The sequence below is a fragment of the Athalia rosae genome, chromosome 3, assembly GCF_917208135.1.
Source record: "Athalia rosae chromosome 3, iyAthRosa1.1, whole genome shotgun sequence".
In the NCBI taxonomy this organism is placed as follows: Eukaryota; Metazoa; Arthropoda; class Insecta; order Hymenoptera; family Athaliidae; genus Athalia; species Athalia rosae.
Window position 1 is genome coordinate 14,835,954 of NC_064028.1, and position 18,777 is coordinate 14,854,730.

The window sequence follows — 18,777 nt, forward strand, 5'->3', positions numbered from 1 at the left end:
AACAAAAAGCAAAAAAAAAGAATTACTTTTTAACGAAAAATAAATTGGATAAAAAATATGAGAGTTCGAACAGAAATGAAAAATCCAACCGAGCAAAAGATGAATGAAAATAAAACGTAACAAAGATTACTAACGTTCAGTATGGATAAAAGCGAAAAAAAAAGAAAAGTAACAATTGTATAATGAGGTTTAAAAATTTATTTAGGGAAAAAAGAAAAAACATAAATAAATAATTAAATAAGTAAATGAATGAAAACAAAAAAAAGATATCGTAGGATATTTTTTGTTTTTCTGACGCTACAGGGTAGATTTTAGTATATTTTCTATACCTACATAATATTGCACTGATTGTTTGAATTATATCATAAAAAAATAATACAAAAGATACATTATTATTATCATTATCATTATTATCATTATTATTATCATTGTTGTTATTATTATTGTTATTAATATTAATATTATGATTATTATTGCTATTATGATTATGATTCTTATTATTATTATTATTATCCTTATTATTATTGATAATAAAGAGAACAGTGTTCAATAGAATATATATATATTGTAATACAGCAATATCTTATACATCGGAAATGATGATTTTTCTCTCTGGTTTTAAAGGTATAAAATTTATCTTTTTTTCATTCATTAACATAGTGTGTCTTGTTATACAACGTACGTACACCTTTGCATTCCGTTATTTAAAGGATCAGATAAAAAAAAAAAAAATTCGGAACAAACGGAACGTTTGGAACTCTGGTGTATCGTGTTGTATAATGATACGTACTACACGTTGTACGTGTATTTGCTGCATAAATTGATGATATGATTTGAAAAACCTATCCACGTTGTCCTAATCATGAATCAATGAACAAAATATTGTTGTTTTATAATTATAAATTTATAAATTAATGGTGTATGATTATCATCTATATACATACCACTATAATATGTATATGTATACGTTTTAACGAGGACACTTTTAAAATGGGACTAATCAGATTGAACTGAGGGAAAGGTAACTACTACTAATGATATTCACACTATACACGCTATTTCGATATGATTTTTTAGTTTTTTTTTCTCTCAATTTTCTGTTCTTGTAAATTATAAAACCCGTAGATTATATCGATATGAATATGTATGTTATATTCTATATATAGATATTCATCAATTGTGTCGTATAAACATTTAATTAGATGTTTGAAAACCAAACACGTACAGAATAGTGTTTTTTATTCTCTTGATTTTTTTTTTCCTCGTCTTCTGTTCATTATTTTGGTAGATATATGCAGTCGTAAAATATAGCGTTGTGCTTGTACGCGTAATAGACATTGTCGTCGTCATCGTTTATATTAATAATAATAATAATATTATTATTAATATTAATATTATTACCAAACAGTGCATTAGTTGGTAGAATTCAATTTTTCACATTTTCTTGTGTTTTGTTTGTTATTAAATATATTATTATATCGAATGATAGTATATATTATTCATGAATATATATACTATCTATTAGCCAAAAATTAGTTAGTTTTTTTTTCGTTTAGCTAATATATCCGTCAATCACATAAATATATATAAAGTAAACTTATGTAAAACTTTGAAATTCTATGCATGATTGATGATTGTTTCTTTTTTTTTTTCTCTTTGCTTTTTATTGTTGTGGGTATATATCAACTAGAATCTATGGTTTTTCATTATTTTAATTATGTATAAATTATTTATATGTAACATAATGTATGATTATAAAATTATTATTATTATTATCACTATCAAATCCATAGTTTTCGTTATTTCTTTTTCTTTTTAATTTTATTATTAGTTTTTTCTGACCGCGTGGTACACAATTTATGGGACAGATTACTTATATGTATTTGATTCAGTTGTATTGCAAAATAACAAAATCGTGAAGTAAAAATATCGACTGTGTAATAATCGATAGCACTTTTCTTTTTAATTAATCATTAATATCCATTATCATTATGATTATTATTGTTATTGTTATTGTTATTGTCATCATGCGTATTCATTTATGATTTTAAATAGTACAAGAACACAGAGAGCTATGAGCTAATGATTACGATTTAGATTCTTATCATTATCATTATCATTATTATGATAATTCTTATTTTTAATTATTAAATAATTAATAAAGTCATGCGTAAGCCATTTATATATAAATTCAGGGCCAGTACAAATTATTATGTTCGTCGGCGAGTAATCTTCAATTGCCCCTATAAATATCAAATAATCACTGCACGTTGTTGTTACTATCATTATTATTATTATTACTACTACTATCATCATTATTTTGGAGTTATTATCATTATTATAAATTATCATTTAACGCAAGACAATTTGAACCATGTGTATGTATCTATACATATATTCGCGCGTAATTGTAGCCATCTTTATTCAAATTGGAGACTTTTTTCTGTTATTTTGTAGTATTTTTCACATTATTATTATTATTACTATAATTAATAATTATCATTATCATTATTATTGTCGTTATTGTAAAGATGCATATATACACGTATGCGTATAGTAAACGCATGTCATGTAGTGTGTTTTATTTTTGTGTTGTGTGTATGTATATAGAATATATATATATAATCGCACATAATTATATATAATTATTAAAGAATGGTATGATTTTAAATTGTTTTGATTTGAAGAAAAAAAAAAAAAAAAAAAAAACAATAGTATCTTTTTATTCTGTTTTTGAAGAACAAAAAGAGAAAATGACACCTTTATCACTGATTATCTTACCTTTCCTTATTTTTCTTTCCCAAAGAAATAAATCATCACACCAAATCCTCGTAGATAATGTTTTCAACTTGGCAATAACTTGAGTTCACTTCCTTGAATGAGTTTTTCTTTATTTAGAATTATGAACATGTACAGCTTCTTTTTGATTAGTCGAGCATGAATGGAATTTGTGTACATATGAATTATTATTTATTTATTTACTCTTTTTTTTGTACATAATGAGGAATTGCAATTTATAAAGAAATTTCGTTGTAGAATGAGTAAAAAAAAAAACCTAGATAAAAGATATTACACGTAATGTAAATCATGTAGATTGTTCGTCGATTATTGTCATCATAATTAATGAATAGTATTCAATTTTTCGTAGAGTCAACGTCGTCGTCGGTAAAATCTGACGCTGGTGATTCAACGTCCAAGGACAATAAATCGGGTGTACAACAAACGTCTTCGTCAAATGCTACGGGAAGTAGTCCAGCAGCATCAACACCAAATTCTGGTGGCCAATGGGATACGCCGACAACGGGTAGTGGCGGCGGAGGAGCGACGGGAGGGGGAGGAGGTGGAGGGGGAGGGGGAACGACTCCCGTCAGTCAAACGAGTACCACCCCTATGTCTGCACCACCCGTTAGACAAGTTGCCAAACGTAGAATGCGAAGACGCGCCAATTCCCAATGTCAAGATCCAGCTGAACAACTTACCGAAATGTCTGTACGCGGTTTAAATTTATTTAGATATGCATCGATATCGGAAGGTGTATATCAGTGCACCGAATGTGCTAAACTTGATATACAAAAAACATTTAAAAACAAGTATTCTTTCCAACGGCACGCATTTTTATACCACGAAGGACATCAGAGAAAAGTATTCCCATGTCCTGTGTGCGGTAAAGAATTCTCCCGACCTGACAAAATGAAAAATCATATGAAAACCGTACACGATTGTTTTATGCCTAAAGATTGCGTTGTGCCCTTTGGATTTTATCTACAACCTTAGCAATGGATATCGTTTAAGGGAAAGAAAAAAAACACACATATACAAAGAGAAAGCAAACAAACAAAAAGATGTTAAGAAAGAGAAATTTTTTTTTTTTTTTATGAACTTTCGAGAGATGGAGAAGAAGCAACAACTATAACGGGATTATTCCGAAATAATATTATATATATATATATATATATGGTAACACGGGGGAGGGGGAGATTTTGATACGACAATTATATTTAAAATATCGAAGTGGGAATTATGAATTTTTAGAACATATAAATATATATATACATATATTATTACACCATACGTATGTGAACAATCTCGGGGATTCGGATTAAACCCTATTTCTAAATTCCCCTTCAAATTTTTCTTCTGCTCTCCCATACCTTTGTGCAGGATCTATTTTTAAGTCGGGTGAAAGATATTTGAAAAACATGAGGTAAAAAAAAAGCGAATGAAAAGAAGAAAACACAATAGATCCAAGTATCTCTTTAACTAGTTAATTTATACCTCTCTCTTCGAATATACATATATATATATGTATATATAATACATATAGGTATATAGTTAATTTTATACGCGCAGATTTAGAAAAAAGTTCAAAAAGAAAAGAAACAAAATTAAAATCTCGATGTGATGTATAGATTATTATATAGTATATTATACATATAAATATACCTACTGGCATATCGTGATGCATGAAATGTGCCTTTGCTATATTTAAAAAAAATAAAACAATAAAAAATCACGGATGATATATGTATGTGTGTTTTTGGGACAAGGTGCTGCTGCAGGCCGATTAAAAAAGAAAAAAATCGAAATAAATTAATGATAACAATAATGAAAATTGAAAGAAAAAGATAAAAAAAACAATGAGGGGGGGAATCTTTTTTTTTCTTGTGATTCGAAACCGCGATCCGTACTAAGTATATGATAATAATAATGATTGAAGGAAATAAATGATAGAAAATGTAAAAAAAAAAAAAAAAATGGGAAAAAGAGTGAAAAAAAAACAAATAATAAGTAAAAATTAATTGTTAACTAAATAAAAAGTGTACGGCAATTAAATTGCCCGAGCACACGCGCAATTTTCTAAAAATAAAATTGGGACACTTGATAAAGCTTAACGGAGAAAATTATAGGGAAAAAAATCCTCGACGGATTTTTTGTTTTTCCTCATCTTTTCCCGTATTGTTCTTGATTACGAAAACTGTGTATATGATGTATAGGAAGAAAAAAAAACCCCTACCGGTTCGAAAATAATATCCTCTGGCGTGATTTTTTGGTCGAATTTTGATGGATTATATATATATTTTTTTGAATATTATTATTGACATCCACCAGAAACGAAATATATATATATACGTACATATGTATATGTGCATATATGAACTATCGTGTACACATTCAGATTCAGACGACGTGGTGAAATCGAAAATGTTGATGATGAAAAATAAAGAACAAAAAGCAAAATAATTAAGTAACAATAAATAAAAACTTACAAAACCAAACAATATACATACATAGACAATATGATAAACGATGCAAGAAATTGGTAATATGTAATGAAAAAATGAAAACTTGATAATAATTTAAAAAAGAAAAAAAATGTAGGGAGATGCGATTATTGAAAAAAAAAAAAATTACAATAGTTAAAAGAAAATAAGAAAAAAAATATATATTATGTATAAATGAAAGAAACAAAACTTCTGGTTGCAAAACCCGTATGTATATGAAAATTAGTTTCATAAAGCGACTGTGTTTTATCCAATTTATATTATAATAATGCATATACAGATAGAATTATTATCACAAATATATGCATTTGCATATACGATAAAGAAGCAATATTAAAAAAAAAGAATTAAAAAGAAAAAACAAATATATATATATTATATTTACGGAAGAGAGCAGACTGAATATAATACATTAATACACATTATACCTATGCAGTATATATCGTGTTCGGTGTTTGTTCGTTTGTTTCTTTTTCTATTTATATGCAATTAAAAAAAAATTCACCCAACTGAAATAATTTTTCTCACACTGCATAAATTGATTTTGACTTTATTCTTTTAATAATCTTTATTTTCATGATGATGATAATGATAATAATAATAGTAAGATCAACGATAATAGCAAATTCTAAACTGACAATCTTTGCAAACGAGAGCAAAAAAAGATAAATTAGTAATAATTTCCACCTAACTACAAGATTAGTTTCTCTTCAGATGCGAATAACGTGAAGATTTCGATTACTACCGCTAGAAAAATGAAGGGGTTGGGGTAGCAAGAAGATTATTGAGAATAGAATAGAAAGAATAAAACAGATTATCGAATTCCTTTGGTTTTAATTTTCATTCGAAACAAAAATATAATATATAATACATGTGCACTATATTCGTTCATAAATTCCAACTATTTCATCACGCAGCTATAAAGATAAAAATACCAACAACAACCAACCATATAACAATCTTTAACTACATTAATAATGTTGCGAGACGCGGAGGACGAATAAAAAGCAAAGTTAAAATGAAAGAATAATTATACGGTACCTCGTGAAAAATGAATAGAATTAAAATAATGATAGAAACTAATTTAAAGAGATTTAAGAGCGGATGAAATTAATAATAATAATAAATGAAAAATAAGAAATAATAATACTGCCTAGCAGCATAATGTGTAGTAGGTTTTGGAAAGTGTATTATATTATATTATTAATTATTCTATAAGCATTATTATTATCTATTATCTATTATCTATTATTATATTATTTTTAAATGAACTGTAACTATAAACAAGCAATTCTATTACACGAAACAAAACAAATGAAGAAATCGACACTCGCATGAGTTGATTATATAATTTTTGTTATTATTATTATTATTATTATTACTATTATTATTATTAATATTATTATTATTATTATTATTATTATTATTATTATATAGAAAGATGCAAATATTATCCCCATAAATATCTTTATTTTTATTATTATCATTATTATCACTATTATTATTATTACTATTTTTGCAAATATTACATTTTATTACCGCAAACACCGCCGCGTCAAAAAACGGACACGAAATATGAAGAAAAGAAAAAAATTGAAAAAAAATGTGTAGAAATAAAAATAAAATAATAATAGCACGCACCACAACGGCACAAAGCGCACAGGTTGAAGATTTTTAGATATATAGAAAACGTTTTTTCTTTTAAATTTTGATTTGTTTCTATTAATCACACTTTTGAATAGATCAAATATCGTTGTTATTACGTACCGAGTATAAATATTATATATTGCAGATAAATGTTCGATTTTTTTATTTTTTTCTCGAAATAATTATAAATATGTTGAACGGGATGAAATATATAGGTATGCAACGGATTATTGAAAATTGAAAAATATAGATATAAAGAAAATTAGTATGACGCTTTTTCAAACGATTTGACAACTACCAGCTCTGTGTGAAAGGGGAGAGGCGGTAGATTTGGAAGTCAGGTGTTATTTTATTTCATTTTTTCTTTGTGATTCTTATTCATTCATCTTTGGAATATCCATGCGATAAGTAAAAATCTTTTGTTTTTTTTTTGTTTCTACCATAGACGAAAAACGCACGATGATGATCTATAGATATTCGTATTCATATATTGATATTCATACGCATACACATACACACAACATATATATGCAAAATACCGTGTACTATAATATAAATATCAAACGTAGATGTATATCGAAAAAACTAACAGAAAAAGAATAGTAATAATAATCGAGAAAAGTAATGAAAATTTCATAAAAACTAGCATTTGTTCGACAATCTTTCCAATGGTTGATTGTACATGATAACGAGATATATATATATATATATATAGTTAGATAGTTATAGGTATAGATAACGTAGAAATGCCTTTACCATATAAATATAACACGATAACGGAATGACATGAAACAAAGAATAGGAAAAAAATACGCAAAAACAGAAAAGAAAAAAAGAAAACGAACAGTTTAACATATTTTAATTATCAAATATTACACACGGGTGATCGCGTACATGGGTATTATTTATTTTTCTTTCTTTCTTATTATTATTATTTTTGCTTTTTCTTTCTACTCGTGAGGGCTAATCGCACAAAATTAGAATATACAGGTATGATGAGAATAAATGAATATGAATGTCGCACACATAACGTAATAAAGAATTAAACAAAGCAAAAAAAAAAAAAAAAATTAAATTAAACAAAATCGTCTTCCATGTGCGGGCCAAATTCGAATTGAAGAAAAGGGGATTTCCTTCTAATATACTATGATTAATAAATTGTCTCATTGCGCGACTAATAACTAACTAAATATCATTAAAACATTTCCTTTTTGTTCAAATTTATCCCTTCTCCCTGCTTATTTTGATTGAATTTTTTGTTGCTACTTTTTTCTACTGTTATCGCCAGAAAATCATACACAGAAATGTGGAGGAATTATTCTTTTTTCTCATTTTATAACTTCAATTGTGCAAGTAGTCCAACCGGTGAAGACAATATTACTAATTAATTAATGATTTGCGGCAAATGTAACAAAGGAAACAAAAAGAAATCCCGTAAGAAACCAACTGATTATAAATATGGGTTATCCATACATATTATTATCATTATTATTATTATTTTTATTATTATTTAATAATATATTAGTTATCCTGTTCTTAGATTTTGGTTTTTATTATTTTTACTATTACTATTATCATTATTATTACTATCATTAAATTAACATTTATTACTTCATTTAGTAATTTTAATCAACTGTAATATCGGGTACTAGCTAGAACATTATTATTACTATTATTATTGTTATTATTACTGTAGGCGTGTTAGGTTTAAATAATTAAAAGATGAAAACTTTACATAGTATATACATGTATATACATATATATGTATACACACATTCACGATGCAAATACTTTATCTAATGTTAGAAGAAGAAAAACAATTCACGTACACGAAGCTCGACTATACTATTGGCTAATTTGAATATTAAAATTCGCTGTTTTTCTTTTTTTTCTTTTTTTTCTAACGGAAGACGTTACGTGAAAATTCTGATACTTGTTTCTCCATGTTCGCAGTTCTCTGTTATCCATTTGAAATATCTCCGCTCATAGGGTTTCAATAAAAAAAAAATAAGGAACATTCGAAAGAGTAGAAAAAGTTGCGATGAAAATATTAAATCTTTTCACGAAATGAAATTTAAGGAAAAGATAAGAAGATAAAAAAAAATGGAAACAAATCATCGGCTTGATTAGAAATCAATTGCGGATGGTTGTGTTTTTCTTCTTTTCTTTGAAGTGAATGAAAATTTTTAAAAAGATTTTTCATTTCAAAACGGCAAGATTGTTTTTCTGTTCTTTTTATTTCACACATCCTTAATTTTTCGAAATCTCTTGCCTCTCTCGTCTCTTCAATCTATTTTATTCTCCTTTCTCCCCTTTCTGCTGTCTAATATTTTGTTGTATAATACAATTCACGTTATTTCCATGAAAAGTAAAAGATTAAGGAAAGATAATCATTATATTGAAATTTTGCAAAGTGGGGTAGATCTGATTTGCGATAATAGGAATATATTTCTACTATACCTATAATGTAGACATAAAAGCGGGGGAAATCGCGTGAATTTATTATTATTATTATTGATTATTATTATTGATTATTATGATTATTATTTTCTTTTTGTAAATATACCGAGGAGTTGTATTACTAGTTTGATACAAGTTATTATTATTATTACTATTATATTAATTATATTATTATTACTATTATTAATATTATCCATTAAAGTAATATTTTTTTTCTATTCTTGTTAGCCTTAAACAAACAAAACACAAAAAAAATGTAATTATTATAATTGGCTTATTATTAACAATTTATAACGGAAAAGAACGCTATACTGATCCTTATAAAGGTCGTTATTAAGAAGTTGAAATAAAAAAAAATAATAACGAAAAAAAAACTCTGATTGAAATAATTTGATTTACACAGTCACAAATTTGCAGAAAAGAAGTATATATTATTATTATTATTAATAGTATTAACACTAACAGGATTTGAGTCGATCGATTGACAGATTTTTTAATTAGGTACATTATATTGAATTCTGAACGATCACGTTCTAGGATAGTAGAAAAAAATGAGAAAGAAAATAAAATACTAATTTCTATTGAGCTGTTATTTCGTCGATTATACATATACATATGTATAATGTCTATACGTTGATGTTTGATAAAAGACAAAGAGAAAAAAGAGGTATGTTAATATTAAAAAAAAAAATAATCATATGCAATGGTGATGTGATTAACGTATTGTATAAATATGTTATGTATAATTTCTGCCTGAGCTTTGTTTTTGTAACCGGCCAGATACAAAAATTATGGCGATGATACGGTGAAGTGAAAAAAAGAATAGTCAGAAAAAGAAAAGAAACACTCTGGAAAATCAAAAACCTGATAATTGAGTTGAACAAAATAATTCTGAAAAAAAAAGAAAAGGAGAAGGAAATTAATATTTTGATTTGTTTTCATCTAATTGTTGTTTCTTTGTAACTTTTTTGTGATATAAAATTGCAATAGTCTATAACTGGACCCCAAACGTTTTTTTCTGTATCATTGAGCACGCCCTTTGTAAGAAAAAAACAAAATATTTATATATATATATATCAATTTATAACAATAATGATACAATAGGGTATTTCAAAATCCCTATCCGACTATGTTGATTCCCATTTAATCCAACTCTGTTGATATTTAAATATTGCTATATTTATACTTCAGATCTTCATTTTCATGTGAGAAGCTAAGCCCTTTGCTCCTGATGACGTTACAGATGGTCTACCAAATTTGCCGAGCGACATCACCTTCGAAATTTGCACTTCACCGGCTAACAGGGAGTTTGCTGATACCGGAGGAGCTTTTGTTAAGGCGGAGAGAATAGTCAGCGGGGTACATTTTCTCACTGATCAAGAAGAACAGCATACGGATATAGTACCGAAGACTGAAGGCGTCGAAACAGAGCCAGAGGTCAGGAAACAGGTTGGTGATGGAACCTTGGAATCGAATTGTAATCTTGCAGGGAAACCATCGCCAATTATTTTTTTACCCTCTTCTCCTTACCACCAATCACATCGGTCATCCTAGCCTTGTTGAATGTAGTATAGATTTATGGATGGGTTTTTTGAAGAAATGGAAAAAAAGTTGGACATTGAGAGTTTCGATTATTATTTTGTCTAATGGGTCAATACAATAAATATCCAGAATGGAATATATATTTTACAAGCTGCTGGAGTACCTCATACAAAACGATGGTTCCGTAGTCTGCAAATGGTGCGGGGAGGTCCTACCTTCTAGAACGAGGTGGTACAGGCACAAGTACAAACTACACGTCTCTAGTCAAGTGACCCAACCAGCTCCGTTATTCAAGTGCCATAGCTGCAACGCTTACTTCAAATCCAGGAAGGGATACATCGGACATCTGAGTTCAAGGCATTCCGACAACGAAAACGACGAGAACAGAGAGGAACCCCTAAACAAAAAGACTAGGCGGACGTCAGATGTGAGTCGATAAATCTATCACTCGTTTACTTTTATCACCCTTTCAAAGCATACATAATTTATTCTATTTTTTTTTTCTTTCACTTACAGCAGATAGGAAAAGGACCGGACTGGGAGCAGCAGAGGGAGAAAGAGGAAAAACTCGTAGCCGACATAATCGATAGAGTCAAAAGGGAGTGTGAAGCTCAGGGTGAAACTGTTACGAGGCGTGGATACTCGAGGCGTTCGACGGTCATGAACAGCTAAGATTCATCAAATGTCGAGTCAATCCAATGCTGGATTCAATCCGGCATGAAATTTCAATCAGTCAATGATTATGATGACGATGACAACTATGCTTGTGGTAGTATTTGCCCAGAGCATATAGGATATATGAAAAAATTTTAATCCAATTAGGCAAAAAAAAGATCAAAAATGATTCGATAACTGTGTTCCATATATATATTGTGAATTAAATCCGAAAGTTCCAAACACGCCGTTTTAGCGGCGACGCTGTGTCAAAAAAAAAAAGTAAAACTATGAACAAATGCCATTGATAGACATTTGAGAAAAACAAAGATAAGCGAATGTACATTATTTAATGGAATTGTTTTAGCATATACATATAAATATGCAGTACTATATAGAGAAAGAAAAATATTTTTGTTTAGAAAAGTTATTTTAAACAACAAAAACAACAATAATAATGAAATCATCTTGATGCAACCTTTTGTCGTAAGTATATTATACGTCAATATGATATTTTTTGAAAGAAGAGAAATCAAAGCGGTTATTTATCATTTGTTGTCAGCAGGTTGTAATAATTAGAGTTAATGATTCTTAGGATATTGTAAATATTATGAGGAGAATTTGAAACTCTCCGAAAGTACGTGAATAACAAAAATCCGATTCCCACGATTCTAATAGTTATTTGAAAATTAGTTTAAGGAATTATTACAATCCCCCAGTGCCAAATGTATAAGAAATCTTCCCGTATATAAAGAAAAGAAAGAAAACAATTCCAAAAACCAAACAAACATAAAACAAAAATGTTGTTGGTTTTGTTGTTTACGATATTTATTTTTTTTATTGCCCTTAATTGGTTTCGTTAATTCATTATTGTTAGAGTCAAATTACTACTTCCAAACTATCATTGAATACATAATACACATACATACATATATATACTTATCCTGATATACACCTAAGTATACACAATTGTGTATTATTATAAAAATTAAATATTAAGAGAGAATCTGTCCATTTTTTTAAAATATTTTAATTATTACTGTCCAACTTCCGTAAAAGTATAATATACAATTAAAAAATGATACCAAAATCGACGAATACGAAGTAAAAAAAAATTGATAAGAATCTTGCACACGAATTGGGTACACTCGGTTCAAAAACAGAACAAAAACATGCATACGAAAGAGAATATTATTAATTATGAATGAATTAGGGGAAGATTAAGAACGGAAACAATATACACATAGTATACACATACATATATATATATATATATATACATACATATAAAATATAATATATTCTTGAATCTGTATGTAAAATAGCACGATATATAGGTATATATATATAATACATAATATCTATGATAATATGATGTATCTATGTTCTTCCTAAATAATTATGTGACTAAACATGACGCGAGCATCAGGCGTATTTCCGTAAATTTTTGTGATTCTAGTGTTACCTAAAATTAAAAGATTGAAAAAAGATATAATACTTAAAAAAAAAGCCAAAATACGATATTAAACAAATTGAAGCTAGCTCAGAATACTAGCCAAATTCAAAACGTTGCATAATATGAATACTCCAAAGCACATAAAATAAAATAATTAATTACACTCTAATTCTTCCATCGTCAATATTAATATCGTTGAATTGAATAACTACCTATACATAACTTATGAATATATTATAGTGCTTGATTGAATTTATTGTGCTATAAGAATCACGGAAATGGGCAGAAAACTATTCGAAAGAAAAAAAAACCAAAAGCAAAATTTCACCCATCATCGTTCAGGTCTTCTCTGCATAAATTGAAATCTTGTAATATATTATTATGATTATGATTACTATTATTATCATTATTGTTGTTATTGTTGTTGTTATTAATATTAATAACCTAACGACACAGGATGTTGCAATTTTTATTTAAAAAACTTATACATGTAATATAACGTAATACGAATGAAAGGCTGATCTCTCGTTGAAAAAAAAACAAAGTAAATGAAATAAAAAAATCAGGTGCTCGGAATTGAGAAAACTCAAGTAAAATAATAATTAAAATACAAAGAACGAAAAAGAACGTAAGAAAAAGATTCTCTAGTTTGTTAATTCGATCGGTTTTAGTTCAAGAGATTCATTTTTTCTCAAGTAAGAACAGATCTCGAGTATTATATAAAATAAAATTTTAAAAAATTGAAGGAACTTTGATAATTAAATTAAATTTTATTGTTAATTTAAGTTTTACGTTTACTTCTCAATCAATTAGGCCTCTCGTGTGGTTATCTCGCTGCAATTTTATAACTATAGTGGATGTTGCCAAAAGTAAGAAAACTGTTGAATATTGACAAAAAAAACATGTACAGCGATCAAACGACTCAATTACTAGTTATTATATTATTTATATATAGTATACATATTTTTTTTCTGTTCATTCATTGAACGACAGCAGCTGTGTGTATCTATAATAGATATACATATAGATAAAATTCCTACGGGTATGATTTACGAAAAATAATTTAAAAAAATAAAATAAATCACGAATAAATGGATAAATAAATAAACAAATAAGTGAACATATTATATGTATATATGAAACAAAAAACGAAAATGGAACGGAGGAAGAAATGAGAATAAAATAAAATTGTACACCGTCTTTATTGTCACATTATGATGAGGACATGGTAATAATAATAATATTATTAAAATCAAATACGTCAATATCAGATGATTATTATTGTTATTAATATTAACTTTAGTACCTATTTTGTTAAATAATTAGTTCATAGTTGGCTGTGAAATTTCGGTCAAATTGAAAATAAGGAATAGAGAAATTCAAAATGTCGGGAGATTATAAATTTGCTGACCAGGATGAAAAAGGAAACATCTTCCCTAATTCCTGCCCCTCACGATGTTCATCCGGGTATAAAGGTTTCTAGTTGAAAGATATTTTCTAACGATAGAAATTATTCAGCAAGTGATAACTGTTTGACTTAGCTTTGCAGATGGGTATTTTTGATAGCTGGAGTTTATCATGGCGCGGAAAAATTGAAGCGAATCAGAATATTCGACGCTCCGATTCGTGAAAGGGAAAGAATAATGAAAGAACGTAGGCGGGAAATGATTGCCAGGGAAAAAGCTATCGCTGCCAAAGGTGAATTGCATATTTATTTAATCCATAGGCACGATGTCTATCGATTATCTCGCTTATTTATCACTATTGTATATACCTATACAGCCGAAATGGCTAATCTGGCGTTACTTTTCGTTGACCCTGCTTCGCCGGAGGAGGAGGCAGAAGGGAATAATTAAAAAACCAAACAGATCGAGAAGGTATATCGGCTGGAAAAATCCGAACGAACGAATCAATTTTTGTGAGGGGTTGAAATTGGAGTCCAGATTTTTATAGTTCAATTATTTTTTATCTTATAGTTTATGACAGCCTAAATTATTGACATTTTTAACAAGCAATTTTCTTCTTCTTTTCACAGAGGAACGTGAACGGCTTAAGCGTATCGTAAAGTTGGCAGAGGAAGAGTTGGAGACGATGGCAAGAGATTATATGTAAAAGATGCCATGACAAACTAAATCAGCATTTTTTTTATCTTGTTTTCTTGACCAAATCGATTACTCAATTTCAAATATTCAATAATCCCGTGAATAAAATTTCGCGCTGGGAGAGCTGAGTTGTACTATTCAGCTCTTCATTTTCGTTTTAAATGATTTTAAAATGATTAATAATCAATAATATTTCGCAAAATTAGGGGGTTGCATTTGGCTCAGGTTGTTCGATGACCTCGTCGGCGTCGGAGATATTTTCATCGGGGAATTTTTGTTTTTTAATCCTATCGGCCTCGACTAGTTCTTCTGCAAGAACTGGATCTTTGTTGATTCTTTTCAGACCCGGAAAAATTGCTAGCAAATTAATTCTGTAAGAGTTATCGACTGCATAATTTTTTTCAAACGGATTTTGCGACGTCACGAGAATTTCAAGTTTCTTCAACTGTTGTAACTTGCGGAATTCTGAGATCCTCGATATTTTGTTTTCCCTTAAATTCAGATAACTCAATTTCGGACAAATATTCGAAGTTTTGTAGAGGGCATCAAAACTGGATATGAAATTTCCTCGGGCGTGAAGAGTCTCTAAATTCAGAAGCGTCTCCAGTCCTTCGATCCTTTCGATACGATTCTCCGCTATGTAGAGCGCTCTTAGATTTCGAAATAACAATCCGTTCATAGTCGTTAAAATATTCCCTCGAATTTCTAAAACTTTCAAATTTTCCAACTCGTAGGGATTGAGATCGACTGCTTTTATGGAGTTGTTGCTCAATTCCAAACACTCTAAAAGACGGTGGGAAATCCCCTTTGTTTCTCTAATCTTGTTACGGTTCAAAGATAGCACTTGTAGGTAGAGCATGTTTGATTGAAAATTGGCGCTTTCGATCCGATTTCGATCCGCTTTTATCATAAGAAGATACGTCATTGCTGTTAGAATTTGTATCTCAGAAAGCGTCAGAAGGTTTCCACTTACATCAACGAATAATAAGTTTCTGAACGTTGGAATGATGCTGATATCTGTTAAAAGCTTATCCGAGGCGGTCAGCATCAGGAAAGAATATCTGAGACCAGAATCGTTCTTCCCCAGAAGGCTTAGGCATCGCGCAGCTTCGTCAAAACTGAGGGATCGTGGGTTCGTAATCTCCGGATCATCAGGATTATCATATCCCTGGGACTCCTCCGCCTCGTCATAAAAACCCTTTACCTCTGCAGAGAATGTATTTGATGAAGAATTAATATCTGCGTCCTCATTCGTTGACAGCATATCGAGAAAATAATTGATTCGTAGAGTATAAAATTATGAATGTCACCTGTAGAAAGCGGTAACGTTTGAGTCCGTACGATAACAATTGAGGGGGCGATAAAATTATAAAAATTGCACTCATTGGCCAATGTTGAATCATTTTCAACTCATTTTCAACTTCCGAAGTAACTCCGCCCTGCATCTAGAACACATCTGATTGAATTGATCGAGTTACGTTACGTTATTTCAATCTTTACTAGACTTCTGGAAAAAAAATTACAGGATGTTTTGCCAATGTATTTTGATCCAAGAAATCAAGCTTGAATTAATACTCGACGAGATATCTCAATTTTTCAGTACGCTCAGGACAATTGCAGCTTTACAAAGTCGGCAGTGGCAAGGACTCGGCGAAGGTAATAAGTGGCAAGTAATGACATCGCACTTTCTGACGAGCATCTCCTCACTTGCAACAGGAAGTCGGCTTACACCTGCCAGTTTACAATTTGCAAAATAATTGTCATACATATGCATAGCGTAGAATAGTTGATGTACACGAATAAGTCTTTATGCAATGTATTCATAAGTTATATTCATTCGAATGACTGGGGTAATATTGTAATGAACCTTATACATCTTGTAAATGATATTGGAAAGTTTTTAACGATTATTTCAATAATGTATGCATGCTGAATGTATTCCACCTGCATAACTCATGAATAAATGACAAGCTTTTTCCAAACCGAATACTTGTTTCCTATTATTTACACCCCTGGAAGCATCATTCATTGACATGTAGAGTCCTGAAATAACGAATAGTGAGCAAGCAAGTGATGAAGTGTGATACAACATGCTGTCTAGGAATACCTTCTCAGTTTTTCTGTTCTCCTGATACAAAATCAAATTTTTGGCCTAAATTTTAATTTCCAGGACCTACATTCCAGAGCTCAGAATTATTCTTTTTCCTTTGTATCAAAGAATTATTAAATGATTCAATGCACAGGCAGGCATATAGTTAGTCCTGCGAGGAAGCAGTTGCTCTCTCTATCATACTAGGAATAAACATACATGATTGAAGGCATGCACATGATGAGGCACCAGGTCTTGGACCACCTCCTCGGGTTTCATGTTCTCCTGATACAAACATCTACTTTTGGGCAATCTCTTAATTTTCAGGGCCGGTATTCTAGAGATCTACATTATCACTTCCGGTTGTGATGTATGATTTGATACGCACCATGCATGTGATGATGTATGATATATCACCAATAATGGTTATCATCTAATGATGCATACAGGGATGTAATCATTGATAACTGAACAATCGACGATTGGTTACAATGAGTTTTTATTAATAAATTAATCGTCAAGAATACATATTGAGACTTTGCAATGGACAATATAAATTCATTTTTGTATACTTATGACTAATGCGTTACAAGACTATGGACGATAGTTTCATTTCAATTAACATTAAATTATTAATTTCTTGTTCTCTAAGATTCGAGACGTATACATCGTAATTCCTTGCTGCATAATTATCCACATGATGATTCGATGTGTAAATCACCAAAGTACAGGATATTGTACAGTCCAGTGGTGTAAATGCATCGAGGATAGTCTTGTATTTCCTATGCGGGTGCGGTGCCACCGTTGCTTCAGAGACTGTCCAATGCTCTCCTGAAAAATAAAAATGAGAGAGAGGTGAGAAAATATGATAAAACTCAATCGTAGCTTATCAGGTCTTTGTCCGGGAGGATTCCAGCCCAAAATAGATTCCCGTGGAGTCCATCGGTAGCATCTGGTACGAGTCCTGTTTGATCTGTGTCTTCTATGCGTAGAATCAAACTTCCTAGGTTTACTCCAAGCGAATGAATAGCTGAACAGAGCTGTACGGAGGCCCTCGAGATGCAGGTAACCTGAAAACGGAATCGAAGTGAAGAGAAACACATCGATGAGAAGAACGACGAGATCCTCATCTCTCGACTGACAAGTGAATCTTTTTTAAGCCTGTTAGGCTCGGGCAAACGAAACTCATACTCCTTGTGTTCTGTACGACCTGTTGGAAAATGTTTCCAGAACCAAAGAGGAAAGTAGAGTTCGCTACACTTTGCGCGTGTTACCGAATGTCACTCTCTGAATTCTCCCTGGGGGGTTACCTGCAAACATCAGTCGCGCGTCGAGCCAAACATGCTAGGTGAACGAGGGAGACCATCAAAATGCCAACAAATACGACCCAGCTGCACCATTCTAAAATTGTTCCCTAACTTTCCCTTGTTTTTTCGTTTTTTTAATTGATTTTTCAATTACCGCATCTTCCCTTGCCCCTGAAGGCGGTTTATGATATACAACTCAAGCTCCACCATCGTGGATCTATTCCCAATTTTTTCGGAT

At 30.1% G+C, this 18,777-nt stretch overlaps 3 protein-coding genes across 16 annotated transcripts in view; 1 reads left to right on the forward strand and 2 right to left on the reverse strand.

Annotated features, from left to right (window-relative positions):
* The window catches only part of LOC105691870 (protein tramtrack, alpha isoform), a 57,919-nt gene extending 43,490 nt beyond the window's left edge, over positions 1 to 14,429 (forward strand). For 11 of the 14 annotated variants that reach the window (XM_020855820.2, XM_020855821.2, XM_048653273.1 and 8 more), the window contains 3 exons: positions 10,633 to 10,838; positions 11,083 to 11,358; positions 11,448 to 14,429. In XM_020855820.2, coding sequence (XP_020711479.2) covers positions 10,633 to 10,838; positions 11,083 to 11,358; positions 11,448 to 11,603 — 638 coding nt within the window. In that variant the 3' untranslated portion in view covers positions 11,604 to 14,429. Of the gene's footprint in view, positions 1 to 3,148; positions 10,392 to 10,632; positions 10,839 to 11,082; positions 11,359 to 11,447 lie in introns of those variants that run through there. The other 3 variants (XM_048653277.1, XM_048653279.1, XM_048653276.1) reach the window with 3 other exon arrangements.
* A 768-nt stretch (positions 14,430 to 15,197) lies between these two features.
* Positions 15,198 to 16,407, reverse strand: LOC105691810 (leucine-rich repeat-containing protein 23-like). Its single transcript, XM_012410537.2, has one exon. The coding sequence runs from the start codon at positions 16,405 to 16,407 to the stop codon at positions 15,346 to 15,348; it is 1,062 nt and encodes a 353-aa protein (XP_012265960.2). The 3' UTR covers positions 15,198 to 15,345.
* Positions 16,408 to 17,714: 1,307 nt separating this feature from the next.
* Positions 17,715 to 18,777, reverse strand: LOC125500248. Its single transcript, XM_048652363.1, has 2 exons — positions 18,543 to 18,777; positions 17,715 to 18,302 (listed from the first exon to the last, which is right to left on the reverse strand). The coding sequence occupies exons 1-2, from the start codon at positions 18,550 to 18,552 to the stop codon at positions 17,950 to 17,952; spliced, it is 363 nt and encodes a 120-aa protein (XP_048508320.1). The 5' UTR covers positions 18,553 to 18,777; the 3' UTR covers positions 17,715 to 17,949.

Coding starts and splice junctions, on each gene's coding strand:
- LOC105691810 (XM_012410537.2), bottom strand. CDS start 16,407: ATGCTGTCAACGAATGAGGACGCAGATATTAATTCTTCATCAAATACA.